General features: G+C 39.1%; 2 protein-coding genes across 3 annotated transcripts; both read right to left on the reverse strand.

The window, feature by feature from the left end:
- Positions 1–261: 261 nt before the first annotated feature.
- apn (apnoia) lies at positions 262–4,165 on the reverse strand. The gene is made up of 2 exons (XM_065497515.1): positions 3,631–4,165; positions 262–1,373 (listed from the first exon to the last, which is right to left on the reverse strand). The coding sequence occupies exons 1-2, from the start codon at positions 3,989–3,991 to the stop codon at positions 940–942; spliced, it is 795 nt and encodes a 264-aa protein (XP_065353587.1). The 5' UTR covers positions 3,992–4,165; the 3' UTR covers positions 262–939.
- Positions 4,166–11,437: 7,272 nt separating this feature from the next.
- Positions 11,438–14,372, reverse strand: LOC135948282 (U-scoloptoxin(01)-Er1a-like). 2 transcript variants are annotated; one of them, XM_065497489.1, is made up of 5 exons: positions 14,224–14,372; positions 13,332–13,368; positions 13,033–13,073; positions 12,727–12,950; positions 11,438–11,804 (listed from the first exon to the last, which is right to left on the reverse strand). In XM_065497489.1, the coding sequence occupies exons 2-5, from the start codon at positions 13,363–13,365 to the stop codon at positions 11,741–11,743; spliced, it is 363 nt and encodes a 120-aa protein (XP_065353561.1). In that variant the 5' UTR covers positions 13,366–13,368; positions 14,224–14,372; the 3' UTR covers positions 11,438–11,740. The 2 variants fall into 2 exon arrangements, with proteins under 2 accessions (XP_065353561.1, XP_065353562.1); XM_065497490.1 differs by lacking the exon at positions 14,224–14,372 and adding an exon at positions 14,121–14,202.
- Between the last annotated feature and the right edge of the window lie 4,399 nt (positions 14,373–18,771).

Genomic DNA, 18,771 nt, shown 5'->3' on the forward strand with positions numbered 1-18,771 from the left:
CTACAAATAATAAAAGTCTTTTGTTTTTATTAATTCCCCATATAAAATCCTAATATTTAGTTTGAAAGAACATATAGATCCCCAACAATAGCTTTGGCTGAATGCTCACTAATACAATATGACAGAACATAAGCGGGAAAACAAGAACATTGATTAGGGAATTGCTTTTATAATGCTAACAATAAAATACAATTGTGCACACTCAATGAACGATCTGGTGCAAAAATAAGGGGTTGAGTGGATAGTAAAAAATGCCAGATGTCATCAACAAATACTAGAAATATTTATTGTCTTCTCCAGTCGAGATAAACTTGCATTGCATGTAAAAATTAATCTTTGGATCATGAGAAAGTAATTAAAAACTGCTATTTCATTGCATCAGTTGCTGAAATTTTCTTCAATGCTGAGATACGGGTAACTGCACAGAACTGCAAAGTCAACAAGAGGTTAAAAAAATCTGTAACATCAGTTAAAGCACATTACAACCAATAACCTCTAGTGTGCGAATTAACTTTGGAATGTATAATAATTGAGTAATGATTATCGCTTGGGTTGATATGTAACAAATTCATCTTATTAAGTAAGCATTTGCCATTACTACAAATAATTTAACCAATATCATAACAATAAAAATAGCCTTAACAATAACGTGAGTCACGTTGAGAACACCATACTCTTTCCAATAAATTAAAAATAAATAAATACGTGCCGCTTACATTAGTATGACACACGCAATTTTCGGCATGCACATATATAGCACTTGATTGACTATTTCCTGGTTTGGAGATATTGGCGAACCTCACAGTGTCCGAAAAACTGGTCTTAAAAGCAACTGAGGGATTTCCAATATGAGGTTCGCCATTTCTCCAGAGACGTGGGTTGCTTTACACATTAAAATTGACTGGTATATCCACACATTAAAAATAAAGTCCAGCTAGTTTAATAAGTTTGAGCGGCTTGCGCGGTTTGGCCCAAATGAGCAGCCCTGTTGTAGGGGCTGAGGTACTGCTCGTTGGCGGCGGCGGTGGCGCCGACGTAGCTGCTGCGGCTGTACGGCGACGAGTGGTAGTCGGCGCTGGCGTGGCCCAATGTCTCCTTGTTCAGGCCGTGCAGGTGCACGTGCACAGGGGGTTGGGGTGCGGTGGCGAAGCCGCTGGGTGCGCTGAAGCCGCTCGCGTGGCCCTCGAAGCCGCCGCCCCAGTATGCCTTGTGCTTGACGGCGCTCGCCACGGCCAGGATGAGCAGGATGACGCCGATGGCCAGTCCCTTGGCCACCATCACCACCAGCACGCCTAGAAGGGTTGTCATCACGCCCAGCTTGTACATGATGGGCAGCAGGGCCATCTGCAGCCGTCTCTTGAAGAAGGTGCGACCTGCAATTGACATTTCGTATTAGTTGGATTGCTCAACGTTTTAAAATCGATTGCAATCAGAAAAAATCCTGTCCTTTTCCTTTGCATGTCTATATTTCCCAGAAAGGTTTATCCTATTAATACTCATGCCACTGCAATGAAGTATAGTAGACGTATAAAATACGTTTAATCAATTATCAAACCATTTTGAGCTCAAATAATTAGATGCATATAAAACGGTAGCAAAGCGTTGCAGTAATAAAGTATATGATTTCTAAAAAATTTCAAAAGTAAACTTCAAGCTATTGAAAACTCAGGAAACGAGAACTCCCAATGTCAATTTTTAATAATCAATTTTAAAATAAATATTAAACATCAATTGTTACTTAAAGAGTTAAAATAGCATGGGAAACTTTTTGACATAAGAAATACACATTGTAAAATACTGCAAATAATTCCATATTATTAAAATATTGGCAAAGTACTGAATGCTTTTAAAAAAAAATTTGCGTTAATTTAGTTTTCTCAGCATTATTTGTCAAATCATCATCAAAGAAATTATACAAAGTTTGAATTCCAGATTAAAAAAATACTTCTTGCAGCATTTCTATTTGCAGGAAAATTAATATCGTTATTCATAAAACAAATTCTCTAGCCAAACTTAAGAAATAAAGTGAATCCATAAGTAAATCGACAAATTATGTTTTAATTAACGGTGAGAAACCGCACGGCTTGTAAAATACGTTTATTTGACGAAGAAGTCAACCAAAACATTTAGGGTAACGGGATAAGGGAGATAGCTAAAATATTTGAATGCTCTGCATCTGCACATTTGGAAATGGAAATTGATCGGCAGCACGCGGACTGACCGGTTTATCCCTATCCATGTGTGGATTTAATGGCGCGCTCTCAACGAAGTGGAAACGCGCTTGGCTACCAAAATTTTGCCGTTAACTGTTTCTTTGGCGTGCAATTATGCAATGGCAAATTCCGCTTAAAAGATGAGATAAAAGAAAGGTTTTATTATGTTTTACTAAACTAGCGTCCCAACAATTAAATCAGGCGTGGAATTTATTTCTTTTATAGTGATATTCTATTCGGATGCATCCATGCGTGATTTTTACGTTTCAGATCAAATTTTATAACTCGATGCAGATATTATACGAGTGGTCTAAAGGTTTATTGGACTTTTGTGACCTGGGAAACTACTTTGTGAAAAGTGTTAAAATTAACAAAGGAAGGTGCGCGCGTGCTGGGCTTGCCAAAGAGGTGCGAAGTTGACTGCAAACAGAAATGGAATTTCGCTATCCGTAAATCAAATCTGCAAAAATTGAACAACGGCTGTTAAAAGGTTTCGGATGCATTATTCATCGTGGGTGAATTGCGCTGTCTTGGACTCAGCGAATCTGTGTCACTAGTGTGAGCAGACGAGTGGAATCAAAGTGTGAAGGGAATGTGCTATTAGCGGAGCAAAGCATGATTGTGTTGTTATTTTTTCTGATTATACCGCTTACTCTCCCATTCAGCGTCTCGCTGTTAGTTACGGTCGGGGATCGTGAACTTGGTATATATACTATTATCAGATCAGTGATTGTTAAGCCAGTCCCGGAATAACCGAAAGAAGAGATTGTCGGCATGTTGAGGGCCAAAATTTAGGCAAGGAGTGGCGCTCTTTAAAAAGTACTGATCATTCCTATACGTGGATGCGGAAATTCAATGCAAAAATCTTAGCTTTATAAAACACTTGGACATCGTAAAACCGGCATTTAAGTGTTTTTCTACATTTAAACTAGGAAAACCAGCATAATTTACAAAAGAGTATTTTAGGAAATAAAATTTTGTTCTAGCACTTGATTCGACTTAAATCGCTTCCATTTTTCGCACTGTAGATACTTTTAAATCTTTTTCTATCAGAAGGATATTTTTTATTATTAACAGTTCTGCGATGTCACCAGGCGTGGGCATTAATACCGCAATTTTCCAACATGTCTATTTTCTGGTCGAAGGAAATGATGATGATATTTCCCTTTCTGAATCACAGTTAACAAAAAAAAAACGATGACATTCGTAATTATATGTTGTTAAACGGACTAAAAAGGAATGATGGTATACTGTCAAGAACTCGACCTTAACATTAAGACAAAAAATAATGCCGGCAACAAGTGTCCTCAGCGTCGAGAGCTATACTAATTGAAAATCACCTCTCCTCGTAAATTGCTTCATATATAATAACCAAAGAGGCAACCTTCCAAAAATGAAAAATATTGTAAATCATTACCCTGAACTGTCTCCTGCGAGCCAACGTCCAGCGAAATGTCAAAAGGTCCCTGCGGCGTCTTGAACAGCTTGACAGACAGGCTGTTGGTGATGGGTGCCTTGACATCGTGCGTCTCGAGCAGGCGGCCGGCCCTCTGGAAGATGTTGCCCTGGGTCAGGTCGGGTAGCTGCGTCGCGTCCTCCCTCCTTTCCAAATACACCCTTTTGCCGAGCAAAGGGAAAAAGGAGCTTTTCTGCATGCGCTGCAGGCCTTGGTCGACGCCGACGGCGGCACAGGTGAGCAGGTCGGCGCACGGGGGCTGCACGTCGTGTGCCAAGACGCACGTGGCCGCGGCGAGAATCACTGCCAGGGCGCGGAGCATGTTGCTGCGGGACTGCCTCTGTGGGTACTCACTGACTGACTGACTGAGCGCCGGTGCTGTTGACCGCCGCTTCGGTGATACCAAATGTGGGGCACGCGTCGCGCTCGCAAAGCTGGATATTTAACTCGCACAGGTACACGCCTAGCTGCTTCCTCTAGTGCACTTGCAAGGCTACCGCCACGCCAAATGTTTATATAGCACTTTCCTGCTCCTACCGCAAGCTCCGTGCTTTTCCATTTTGGGACCGGCACTCGATGCCGGGGAGCAGGGTGCAAGAGGTGCCGCCTATTGTTCCGGCCACCCACTCTGTTTTCTTTGTTCATTGCAATAATAACATAATTATTGAACTTATTATAAAAGTTTAAAAAATATGTATTTAATCAATTTTATAATAATATTTTCACTTCATACATTAAATAGGTTTTAGTTTTAATATTTAATAAATTCCATTTTACTAAATTTTTAAACTTAGTTAATTATTCAATTGATTAAGCGTTTTAAACAAACAAAAATAAAATAAATTATTTACTAATCTTCTCTCTTTAAAGACATTATATATGTAATTAAATTGACCCTTTACTAACAATTGAATGTAGATTTTCGTTTTATCTCGATGGAACTAACTGATTGAACCCCACACCACATGCTACCATCATTTTGAGATCTATAAAAGAGCCTAATACCAACCTTGAACGTTGAGAGATTCAAAATTTCAAACTTGTTTTATTGGCTCTAGACGCTTGCGTAAATAAGACGAAATCTGGCGCATTCAATTTTCCTTATTATTCTAGACAATTACATGTAATTATTCCAAGCACGCATAATTAATTCCGCAAATTATAAACCATTTAAAAGCAGAAGATCTAGTTTACAAGTAATTTTTCCAATTACGCTCATATTTTTATGTACAGCACGTGTGTTGATTGCGCCGATAAATGAAATTTCATATTCAGCAGGCAGAGGCAGCTGAAAACAGTAAGTGCTCTCCTCATATGCAAACTGCAGAGGGAATCCAACAACTGCGGTCAGGGTCAGCGACGTCACCACTGTTCACGCAGTCTCGATCCAAGTCGGAGGCTGCGTTTACAGTAATGTAGCTAGCACAGTAACCCTTTCTTTGCTCTTGCGCATCAGGTCGTCTTCTTCCTTACGTAATTATCACCGCTCTTGCCTGCATCCAGCCGGCGGATTTACTTTCTTTCTTGCGCGAAAATAGCGTTTCCTGCGAAGCGGTTTCGGCGCATCAAAGGTTACAGCAAGAAGGAGCATTACTGACACGATAAACCACGCCTCGTGGACTCGCCCAAAACTAATTATTGCCGCTCGTTTGTTGTTTCCTTCCTTTATTTATCTGGCAGTGCTTCTTGAATTGGCGGTACCTCTGTAATCTTCTTTATTGTTAGGTAGTTCTCAGGTTTCCCAGCTTGTGGCCTCTCATATTCTGATAAATTAATTTTAGGGTACGGCTCCTTACCGTCTCTCTCAATTTTCTCATTCTATTTTATTTCTCCTAAACATTTTATCACATGGTTAAGTGAAATTTATGCTTGGATTGTAAGCAATTTTAAAAGCGATGTATCACTTAATGTGAATATAGGTGTTTCGCAAATTTAAACCATTTATCAAACACACATGAAATGCTTATATTGTAATTTATAATGTATAATGCTTTGAATTATTTCAAGTCCAGCCAATTCAATCATTGGCTGGTGCTAATCGCAGCTATAACAACAAAAAATCTGCTTATCATTTTGTGCAATTTGTTTAAAATCAAAGAATTCAATCAGTATAGGTACAGTGAATTGCTATATGTACAGGATTCGTATTCACCCACTTTGCATCCCTAAAATTGAAGAAACCATCGATATCATTTTAGTTTTGTCTATTTATATGAAAAACAAAGTTTGTGAAAATGTTCTACAAAAATGGGTTATTTAATTCATTTTAAAAACTTATAATTCGTCCTGGCCCCGGCAAAATTGCGTAACTTTCAACAACCAAACGCGAATTTCCTTGTTGCAAGAAAAGGTCAACAATCAATTCGACAATGAAAATTTGGGTGTTTGTTGAACGTTGCGCAATTTTGCCGGGACCAGGACAAATTATAGTTTCATCAATTTTAATAAGTAGCTTCAATATTCCTTCTACAAAGATTGTATAGCTGTTTGGATGGCAGCTTAATAAAAAGGACGATTATTTGAGTATGACTCAAACTTGTAGTCGTCACTGAGAGTAAAATTAATTAATAGAAGAACCGTTCCTCCCCGATGTTCATGTACGACCTTTGACTCTCGATTTTTTCCCCGGCTTAAAAACAGCTCAAATTGAACTCTTCTAAAAGCCGCTGGGCATTCCTCTACGAAAGTGCATGGGTGTATGTACAGCTCGTGCTGTAAATTTCGAAGCATCTGTCGTGTTGTCCACCAGCCAAACTGCTTGGCCGCTGTTGACCGGCTTTAACGGTTCTCGTTCCTTTTTTCCGCGCAGAAATGAGATACAAACACTGTGAAGGCGCAAAAAGTAGCGTAAAATCTCAATTTTTCTGCTCCTATATACCCATCATTATTCCAACTGATCAGAAGGTCTGAGAGCTTTGGTGGTCAGGCAACAATCGAGCTCGTGCGTCGGAAATTGGTGCCGGTCGATTCTGTACACATACATGCCGCAGGTGCATTATTCACTCGCGTCTAACCCACTAACCTGCACTGCTGGGTGCCAAATGAAATTGCTCGTGATTGTGATTTGACTGTGAATTAGCAGCAGCTCATTCCACTTTGAGAAAGAGAGATGGAATTATTTACTTTTAGAAATCGATCTCTCCTAAGATATTCATCTTGAGTTTCAATTAATATAATTTGTTTTTTATTTCCGCTTGGGTTCAGTCTAAATCAACTAATGCATATATGCATATTAATAATGATTTCATTCAGGATTTTGTGCGTATTATTGATTTATTTATGTAATTTATACAATTTGCTTGTTATAGGCATGAGTTGCCGTAGCATATTGAATAAAAATCAACGCTGTATTATTATGGAAAGCTCTTTCCCTATTGTAGCAATGTGACTGTGAAACGATCCTAGAGAAGAACAACTACGGATTAAATTTTTCAAACATAGCGCCAGTAACAAGTATTTCGAAAGTCATTGTTTGGTCGCCTCTTTAATGGAGCTGAGAATTTAAGACGAGATGAGGGTACCGCCAACACAGATTCATTTTCGGTGGCGTGGAGTTTTTACTGTATATCTAGCACGCACTAACGATAACCATGCAGTGCTACAAATTTAAATACACGAGGTGATTCGTTTTCACCAATTTTATCTCCATGCGACCCACTTAGTCCATGCGGAAACCTATAGACCTTCATGACTAATAAATTAGGGAGCTGATTAAAAAACCAGCGGCCTTTGTTTCGAGCGAGGAAATTAGAGACACGGTGCAAATGGTTGTGTGTGCGTGGAATCGAGTGGCCGCTGAAAAAGGAGACGCCGCTGAGCACCTGTTGTTGGCAAAGGAAGCTATTTTATTATCTTTCATGAATAGGTCTGTCGAAATATGCATTAATGACCCTTGATATAAAATAACAAACAAGTACAGTTAGTATATTAGACTAGATTGCACACAGTGTGCCAAATATTTGATGATGCGCCATCCTCATTACGGTGCAGTTTGCGAAATGTGCATTATTTTAAATGTCACCCACAGCCTTTCAATTTTTTAAATGTCACCTGCCTCTAGTCACTTTGGACGGTGTCCAAATTTGGAGTATTTGTGTCAGAATTTGCATTTTCTTGCGGTAGTCTCCTGCCAATGGACCACACCAGTGAGTTGCATTTCGCCAGCAATTTTTCATAATAATTGTGCGCCATTGAATTTCGATACGAAACCGCTATGTACGATGACTCATCATTTAAGAATAAATAAGATTCAATAAAGAAGAGATATTTTGTTTGTTATTCAAGCAGGTCATACCTTGGCACAGACAACTCTTCAAAATCATTTGTATGCCTAATTAAAAAACGCCTTAAATATGTTAAAACTAATTGTTATAATATCCATTTCATTTCAATCAATTAATTAACATGGAACTAAAAAAAAAACTTATTTTCAAGCTGCTAATATGTCATACTAATTTGAAGTGATAAAAATGGTGGCTATAGTATGTATCTCATTGTCAATTAAATTATTATTATTATTATAAATGTTTATTCTCACTTATATACAATATACAAATACATCAATATGTAAGACAAGTCAGAAGTAATATTAAATATATATCTTCAATATTAAGATATTTTTTACAATGCGTTTTTCTATAAAAGATCCAACAATCACAATCGCCGAGCAAAAGAATAAGAGCCACAACGCTGGTCACGCTGGCTCGAGGACCATTCAACGCAACGAATCAGACCGTGGCGGAAATAACACAGTCCGACTAGCAGCTCCCATCTCTGGTGCAGCGTGGACCAGTGCCCGAATGTTCCAGTTTCGGCCAGCGCCGTTGCACTCGTACTAGACAGATTACGTCTTAGGCTCTAAACGAGGGCCATTATCTCTCCCATTACTTTTGCCAGCATTATTCACGGCCGCGGCAATCTGATATTATGCACCGCCTTTTGCCGGACACGTGTGTGTATTGAGTAACAGCACTTGATAAGCATCCGCGCCGTGATGGATTCCTGCACCCTGGCTGCCAGGATATGATCTCGTAACGCAGAATACAGTTAGCGAGAGCGAAACGTCTAGCTTGAATTCAAAAAAACTCGTAGGCGTGCTTTGGCCGGTGGATTCTGATGCACTTACACGGAGCAAAAGGATGTGTAGCGGTGTTTGAATGAATATTTTGCACGTGAGAGAAACTCAGCGTCCACGCCTGGGAATGCTTTGAATTGACAAATGACACAATATTTCTTCTTTTCTATGATTTTCCAAGATAACGTTTAAATGGTGGTGGACAGCAGTAAAGAATTTTGAATAAAAAATAATAGCCATTTGAATGACAGTTCCTATTTCAACACACCTGCTCCATAAATTTGAACTAAAAATAAGGGAACGGGATTCTGACTAATTTATAGACTTTCCTTCTAAACGTTCTTTCAAAATATGCAGTTGATTAATGTGCGGCGGCTCTCTATTTTACAGTTGACTATTTTGAATAGCAATAAAATATGTTTTTCAAAAAATGCAATAAACATGGCAGCACGCGCCAGATGCTGCACTTTAGCAAAACCCCTCCAGCTGTTTAACTGCTCTTACAGTCGCACCGCAGATGGCTGTTCGCAGCCGCAAATTATCGTCACGTATTGCAACTTGAAACTTTTTCAGCAAACCAGACGACTCCTGCCCTTTGGGCCTTCCAAGAACGGTCGTAAACGGTTCGAGTGCAAAAAGATGTGGTTTGCTGGTCGACCCACAATTCGCCGCAAAACAATGAAAGTGCGTTATGCAAACACGCAGGAAGAGGTGAACTCGTACAACGCGCATACAGCTATTTTAACGACTTGATGGTTAAGAGGTAAAAAGTAGCCGCCTGCCAAATGCTTCGAGTTAGCCATCAATCACGACACGCGTTTTGTAATTTCCCTTTGCCACTTGAGGCGTAATCGTCAGCTTTCAACAAGATAATTTTGTCACCGGCTCCGCACCTGCAAACTAATGGGAGATTTAGAATTCAACGAAGAATCTCGCTTTTAAAGACTCGATACAAAATTCTTCTTATATGCTGTGAAATTTTTATAATATTTAATAGTTGTTTCCTTCACATGCATTAGCTCCCTTCTAATCCAATCCATTAGCATAAAATATATTTCCATTGAATTTCCTTATTAGATTTAATAGCTATCACCTACAAGATTTGGCGAGCCAAATTCAAAGAGCTTTTCCAATATTCCCAGTAATTTACCATAATTGGCGCGTAAAAAGTGAGTTTTCAAGGGCTAAGAGTAAACTAATTTTTGCAACTCAGCAGTTTCAACCTAAACTACAAAATTTATCTCCTTTCAATGACCTCTGAACTTTGCAAGATGGCGCAGATAGCCAGGAGCGTGGCAATAAAAGAGCAAACCAATCATTTCTATGAATTTGCGTCCTTGTCACGTTCCCAAGACAAATTCCTAGCCATATAATAATCACCGACATTCTCATGACCAAAACAGAGCTACGCGCTCGAACGACTAAGCGCGCAGCCGTCAGACAATGTACTAAAAAATTTCAGCGTTGCAAGAAGTTAGCATAAAAATTATACAGAAAAAAGTTAATTTGGAAAAAATGTATGCGCATCAAATTTTAACAGTTAATACAAATTGATACGATTTAAATTTAAAAAATCTAATTCGTAATATATGAAATGTTAAAATTTAATTTTATAATATTAAATACTTATAAAAGAAACATTGCAATTTATTTCAATATGGGTACCAACCATATGTTTCACACATGCGTTAACTCTCGTCACTATCATCCATGTGTTCGTGCTCCATTTTTATAAAGTGGTTTTCGCTGGTTAATTTAGCTATGATTATGATCACATTGATCGCTTTATTCATGATAAAATAAATAGCATAAAGGAAAATAAAAGTATACATAACTACCAAAGCTGACAAAGCTATTGATAAATAATTAATTTTGTTAACAAAATACTGCATTGTAATACTTGATAAGTGAAGAGGATCTTCACCAATAATTGTTAAATACTAATTATTTTAATGCAGAAATCAGCTAGAACGTTATAGTTTTCTAAATCACGCAATTAGAAACCAAACGGTGGTCCAAAACATGCAATCTTTTGGAGCAATAAACATTTTCCTGCTCAAACCAATTTTTGCACACCGTTGCGACCTAATGTAACAGCCCATTTTGTAACGGAATCTCCCTTTAGAAATATTTGCCCTGCGGTCACAAAAGTTATCACAAATGGATTCTCCGCGGGGCCACTGCAAGTGGGTTCTAATTACACACTCGTCAAAACTGATGCAACTTTAATTGCAGAGCAAAGATTTCTGATTCAATGAACAGTTTTGGCCACATTCTGCAAAAATCCATTAGGCGGCTAGATTGAGAGATAATCATTTTCACTGCCGTTTCACATATGAGATGCAACTGGTGAGAAATTTTGAAGAGACTGGTTGGCATTGTTATGTAAATATATTAATGAATGGCACGTTACCTAAGCGCAAAGGCCAAATGTCAACAAATAATCAAACAAGGCAGACTGGTCGAAAAAAAGTAAAAGTGCTGGGTTGGCATATGAGGTTTTTTTCCAGGGAGCGAGTGAGAAAGAGAGACATTCTTGCACGAACTCATCCTCGTCAGATAGGTGTGACCTTTGGAGGCTGACCCATTTGCCTCGGGTCAACACCTGCAGCTTTTGCACAATTGGCATCAGGCGGCCGATTACTAACTCTTGGAAATAAGGATGCACTCTCGAGTCAATGATAATATCACAGGTTTCTCTTGGATCATGATATATTTATTTGCTTCAAATACATTTATAAAATGCTTACAATTACTGAATATGCTGGATTGTACAAAAAGCGAAAAATGAACACGACTTTGATTTTGGCCCCAAGTTCAGAACATTCAGACCCTTTTTTCGTACAATTTAAACCCATTTACAGCGAGTGAGCGAAGTGAAAAAAAAAACTACTGCGAAGAATTATTTACAGGGCGTGCGATGAATCGGCACTGGAAATCGTAAAATTCCGTCTCTCGAGCTGACTATTGCGGACGTGGATGAGCGAGTTTAGCTGTTTAGTTTCTCCTGGACTTCTCCTTAGGAGGATCGGTCACGTAAGTCAGATCGTTGAGGTAGTACCTGGAACACAATAAAGGTGGATAAGAGAACAAATAAAACCTTATTTCGCATATATAGGGCGCCAAGTCAACACACTGGTGACGAAGACAATGAAAAGAGACGAGCTCTTTGTTCAGGCAAATATTGACATAACGCTACTTGAATTAGGCGGCTCAAGTTCAGCTTGAGATGCATTCAAAAGTGGTATTTCCATGAACACAGTCTTGTTCTAACTAACCCAATTTATCGTAATTTATTCCAAGTGAGTATTGTTAAAAAATAGATACAAAGTGTCGTTAAACTCAATTGCAAGGAACCACGAATTCAATGGTATTTTTCGCGGTCATCGCTTTGTAAGGTATTATGTGAAACAGATAAATATATTAAACGAGCGAATACAACAAAGGTTAATTAATGAAATGAAATCAGGAAAGTGCAGATAGGTGGAAGAAACGAAAATCGAAAAGGTCCGTTATGCAGCGGGCTCGCACGTTCGCCGAGATGACGAATGATAAGATAAAGCGGCACCTGTCTGCCTTTTAAATTGCCCCTGCACGCGGCAGGAAAATCATTTCACGCGTGCAGTTATAGCGGCGGCACGCGTCAAACTTAGTCACAGTGTGAACCCAGTTGCCGGAAGGAACTCGACGAGGGGCAATAATTAACCACACTTGCAATTAGCCGGCTGAAAGGAGGCGACGGATCGATATATGTATCTAGGATAATTGGAGCTTAACAATTGGCTTGAATATGCACATTTCTTGCTGGAAAAACGACTGGTCGTAATTTAAGGATGCATGCGGTTATAGGTGTAATAAAATTTAATTGAAAGCAAAACCCAAAAGCGTGAATTAAATACCGAGCACTCTCTTTCCATTGCTGATACCCGAGAAAAGCATTACAGAAATGAAAATTCAACTAGGCGAAAAAAATGTTTATTTACCACTTATCGGAATCCTCGCAGTTGAAGTTGTAGTTCCAGTCGCAGACCCTGTACTCCTGGTTGAATCCAGTGTTGTTGGCACAGATGTAGGGGATCCTGCGGCCCTCCTCGTCGCACATGTGGAAGATGTGGCAGTGGTGCTCCACGTCAGCATAGAAACCAATCGCCCTGTTGGAGCAGTCGAAGGTGAAGGTCACGTTCGGGAACTCCTCCCATCTTTTGGACTGCAAGCCGAAAACGAAAGTTGAGAGTCAATTTACGAAGAGCAAATTTGTGACGTAAGATCAGTCTGAGAACTGGACTCACCCTGTGCAGCACTGTGTTGTCAGTGTAGACGTACGCAACCACTGCAATGCGGAATATCACATTAAAAAGCGTCATAAAAAACTAACGAGCCATTCTTTGGTTTAAACTGGACCAAATGCGTGAGAAGGAAAAGCAGAAAGTGAAATTCGACGAGGAAATGCGTGTGCACGAAATTTGCAAATAAAGTGGATGTGAGTCGGGGCAAATAAAATCTGTACTAATACCAACGCGGGAAATTCCAACCGTTTCTTTTCTCTCAAACGCAGTTTGGCAAGCAATAAAAATATCATAAATCTTACCTGCAATGAGCAAGAGAGCTACAAGTTGCCGCATTTTCTGAAACACAGGAGCGGACAATTAATAAAAGTGTAGTTGACCTGGAAACAAAAAGCAGGCACGCATTTGACCTGTCTGAATGGGGAGTCAAGATTTCAAGCAACGTGAGTGAAATCGCAATGGCGTCATGTCTGCCCACTGTCAAATCACTCCGTTGGCAAACAAATCGAAGTAAAAAGTTTTGGACACTTGGTAATTAATCGTCGCGCTTTGTGTGTTCATTATGCAAGAGACGCACGAGCGACGAGTAATCCACCGAGAGATGAGTCGTAACGCGTCGATTACACAACTTTCTTTTTTCGAGTATCGCCGTTTATGCCCGTCACCGCTTCATGGTGACAATTACTGAGCATGCAAGGAAATATAAAAAGTGCTTTTATATTTATTCTACGAAGGCGATAATTGCGTAGTGACACCTTTCAACACCCCGTTTAACTCTACTTAAATACCATAGCTTTCAGGGACACAAAAAATGTTGCTACGTTTAATTTGAAAAAAATAGTTTTTACAGATACTACTTGTGTCACAATCAAATGGAAAATCAAATTAAAAAACTATTTGATTTTTTTTAAAGAAATTATAATCATTTGAAATTAATCACAAACTGCTCTCTAGAAATAGGTTTTTATACAAACAGTTCCTTTCCTTTTAAATTTGAATTTTTGCCATTGGTTAATCGATATTATTTAACTTAATAGAGAGAGAGAGTAAAAATTAAATTAAAATGAAAATGGTAAAATGTCACTATTTACTGGTTCCCACTGAAAATAATCCAAAGGCGGCGGTAAGCACTGCTGAGTTCAGTCGGTTCACTAAGGAGGCAGAGAGCAAAAGCAGGCAGGCAGCCACACTCACCTCTGCAGAAGATGAAAGTGATGGAGGTAAGGCACCAGTACACAAATTTGTGATCTCTGCAGCATGAAGATGCTCCTCTTATAGCCTGTCGCCCCCACCGAACACTCTCACCGCTGGCCCAGCCGCGGCCAGATGAGCCGCTGCAAGGACATCCCCATGCAGCAGCCCCGGACCTTTTTCAGCCATAAATCCCTCTAGCGTGCAGAATTATGGTGTCTGCTGCCGCTGGTGGCAAAAGGAACGAGTTTTCAAGGATCATCTGCCGCGATTTATCGCACCCTCGAAAGACTTCAACCAGAGTATTTTGTGGGAGCGGGTCGGCGCCGTGCTGTCGCCAAATACGGCAGTCAACTCATTAAAATGATTTTATTCGCTTTTGCAGAATCCGCATGCTGTACTTATTCTCTTCTTGGGCATTATTTGCATATAATCTGATTGGTGCTCCTCTAGCATTCTTGGAAATTGAAGGCCTCCCATTTAAGGAGTTTCCTGTTAAAAATGCCTGTGACTCATTGTTAAGTATTGTTATTTCTACACGGAAGAATATTGGAGATGATTTCTGTTGCAGTTAGTGGTTTTTGGACGAAGAAATTTCCAAGAGTTTAATGCAGCATTGTTAATTTCAACTCTACAAGTCTACAATGGAATATACATATATACATAAAATGATTCCTATAGGTATTTTTGAACAATTTAAGTATGCTTGTCTTTTATTCTCAAGTACATATAAATAAGTGTTCGTGATTCTCTGAATTAAGGATTTAAAATTAATTTCTCTGTTTTAGGCTATTCCAAAATAAAGAGACTTGTTTCATAATTTTAAATATGCACTCCTGGGTCAAAATGTAATAATACAAGCAGCTGATAATAATATGCTAACGCGAAACTTCATCATTTTGGCTATTGCACAAAATGTTAGCTAGAAACTCCTTTTGATTTCACTTCGATTCGCGGAAAGCATTTTTTTAATAAAATCCTCAGTATTTTTTGCTGCGCCTGATCAAGTCTCATTAATGCGCATTCCAACAAAAACAACGTCTGTGCAGCGCATCTTTCGTTTCCTCCCGAGATCGAGCCTTGAATTATAATAGGATCTCTTTTTAAAAAGGTTAAAGTTCGTTCTGGAAGCACCAATTCCCTTGTCAAACAAGCTAATCGCACCAATTAACACCAAATATTTAATTCGTCTATGTTTCTTCACAATGCGTGAAAAAACTGCAAATAAATCACCTTGAGAAATAGCAAGTGAACTTTTAGATCGTTACACAAGCAACCATTTTCAGCTAAAAAAGAAACTGATTGAAAAATGATTTCGTCGCAAGTAAAGTGTTCACGCGCTAATTGCGGTTCATTGTGGCCGTTTTCAAATAAATCACATTTTTGCTTGTGCATGGTGCGGGAAAGTTGGCTAATATTGGACTCATCGTGAGAAGAATAGTCTGGCTGCAATAATAATTTGTCGTTTGGGAACAATATTTTCCTGACAGATTATAAAGATTAAAGATTTGCCAGGGCCGTGCGTAAGACGCTCGCCTTGGCGAGTATTTTAGCTCGGATGTTACTGCTCATCTTCGCGGATCGCTGCTGGCGATGCTTGATTTTAACGTGTATTTACGCACGCATACTATGCCTCGTGGACCACTCAATTTCGGGCACTGTGATGGCAAGTCAAAGTGGGAGATGAATGGACCAACTTGCCGTGAACATTGGAAACAGGGCCGGAGCAACATCAATAATTACCCAAACAACTTGTCCGCGTAGTGATGGGATGAATTTATTACCAGAGTGTTTTCAATTCAGCAAAACCTCAATCCCACAGTAAATTAATTTTAAATGATGTGGTTTTCGAAATGGAAACCAAATTTTAAGTTAAGTTTAACCATTTATTGAAACAAGGCATTTAAAAACTGGGATGCGAAATAGAAAATAAAAATAAAAAAGAAGACGAGTTCAATGCCGTTTACATTCTATTCTGAAAGTATGTGTCCATTCCAAAAACATGCATGTCAATATGCACCGCAAGTAATAAACCTGCTTTTAAAACTAAAATTTAATAACACACATTAATACGTCTTTGCCTTCGGCTCAAATCCGTGGAGCAATTTGGTCTTCTCTCACTTAACCAAGACTGCTTCAAATTATGGAATTAAATCTCGACGCGTATATAATGAGTGCCCATAAACCGCATGTATGCTATTCCAGACTACCTTGAATTTATGATAGCAGGTGAGATAATCCACGCGACGTGCCGGATATGTGATTGATGAATTGGATGATCGTTTTAGAGCTCTTAGGTGTCGCAATCAGAGGGAGAAAAGCAGGAAAGGTGTTTTACCAGCTTTGCGACTAGTTAAAAGTATCATCACGTTTGCTGGCGCGTATTGAGCAAGAAGCAGCATCAATGAACGGATTGATGCAATTAGACATACAAATGTAAAGAGAAAATGCGCGATGCCGGGTGACTGCGAGATGCGCATCGGTCCTATTATCATTTCTGCCCGTCCCGTGCAGGCAGGACGAGGCAATCGGCATTATGGCTATATAGTAAGTAATAAAACCGGTGTAATTCATCAAGGATTATAAGTGCTCTCGTAACAAACACTGGGGAGAGAGAAAAGAAAGCTTTTGCTTGCAATATGGGTGCGAAATCCGAGCCTGGATAAATAATTTAATTGCCAGTCGGTTTGGATCGGTAAAAAGTAAAGAAACACAATCGCAGCTCAGATTTACGAGTGAGATAAATCGCGGGCCAGCGCGCGCGAGCGAGATGCAAAACGGCAATGTGTCAAGGTTACATCACACGCCGCGAGAAAGAAGACGGTTTCGGCCCTTCGGCCAGACCGTAAAAAGGCTGCGTCCCGTCCAATTGTGTGTTTTTCAGCCGGTCGTGTGTTACGAGATATGAATTTCGAGGTGCCCCTCGAATTCCTCCTCTCGTGCACTTTCCTTGACTGCTTTCTCCGCATATCCTCTCACTTTCAGCGCGATGATCACCGTGACAATCACATGTTTGTTAATATTTTATGTGTGTGCCGGCTCCATTCCTGCGGTGTGATGCATCCGAGAGATGTACCTCATGTACTGTGTAGAGGCTTTTGCCGAACGCCCACGCCAGTGAGAAAGGTCCGCGTTGCGCTCATTAAAAAGCGGAACCGCCCTCTATTATACATAGGTGCAGTAAATAGAGAGAAAGAGTTTCCCGCACGATGATCTGGCGTATTGGCATTTTTCATCTCGCGCGCTCTCGAGTAATCATAATTATTATTGTTACAGGAGATAAATAGCGAAGGGAAATTTCGGTATTCACGTCCGCGGACTGAAAAGGGCTGCGTGTCAGATTTGAGAGCTAGGGTGACCCTCTCAAACCTTTGCTAATTGAGCGATCTCATTGCATGACGTAGCTCTCTCGCGCTCAGCGAACTGCATGCTCAATTATGACATTAAATATGGCATTGTTTGACTTTGGCTAATTTTTATGAGTGATGCACGCTTTGCATGGTGGTAAAATAATGATACCATCTCTAAAATGCGGAACTTTTTTAATATAAACGCTGTGGGAAAGGCATCATCTTAAATGTAGCAAAACTTTTCAAATCTTAAAATTAGATCAAAGTTTTAAAACTTTCTTTACTAACTCTTGTGATTGGGAAAACCAAGTAGAATATTTGTTGCCAAAAATCTGATGAAATAGAGAAGCACAAAACCTTTTGATTTAGTCTCTTGATGCTTTGTACATTTCCAGCATGTGTGGACATCAATGATGATCACAAATTAAGACAGTTTTGGACTCCGTTTAAATGGTTTTGAATCCATATAATGTCAAAATTTTTTCCAATTTTATCAAACCTTTTGCTAACAATCTTTTCAAAAGGGAGAATATTTTCAAAAAAATAAAAATCAAATTCAGATCAGGTTTCATCAACGAATTCCGATTTTATTTAATAAAATATATTTATATATACAAATTTTAGACCTAAAACTTATTTTCAAGATGCACAAACTTCCAAAATAGACTAAGGCTGGATATAAGGGTCAATAAAATATTAGGGAAATATGGCATCTTCAAATTAACTAATACATAATTTACTGGTCAAACTCGACCATCTGTTTCCAATTAAAAATATATTAATGTATTTGAAAGCCTAAACAGTAATCCAGAAAATCGTGATCTTTTAATTTGACAGTAAAAAGAGATGCACGCTAAAATAATGTGGTAAAAATTACTTTTATTTTTATTATAGAACAAACAGATGTCAAAGGCTACTCCTGCGAAAGTTGAACTAAAGTCGCTTTTTTCTAGGAAATTAATAAATACACCGGTAGTGTAGACCATTGCGCGCCTCTCTATAATAAAATTTCACGGGTGATTTTATACGGCTTAACACAGTATTTTTGGAGCTTAGACGAGTGGGGTCTTATGTCGATTTTAGGTGTAGTTCAAAAGTCTTTAAACAGAAAATTTCGACAGTAAGACGCATAGAAAATAAATAATCAATCCAATGCTGAAATCCCAACTCTAAACCCAGGTTGTGAGCTCCCTTGCAGTGT

The sequence above is a fragment of the Cloeon dipterum genome, chromosome 1, assembly GCF_949628265.1.
Source record: "Cloeon dipterum chromosome 1, ieCloDipt1.1, whole genome shotgun sequence".
Classification (NCBI taxonomy): Eukaryota; Metazoa; Arthropoda; class Insecta; order Ephemeroptera; family Baetidae; genus Cloeon; species Cloeon dipterum.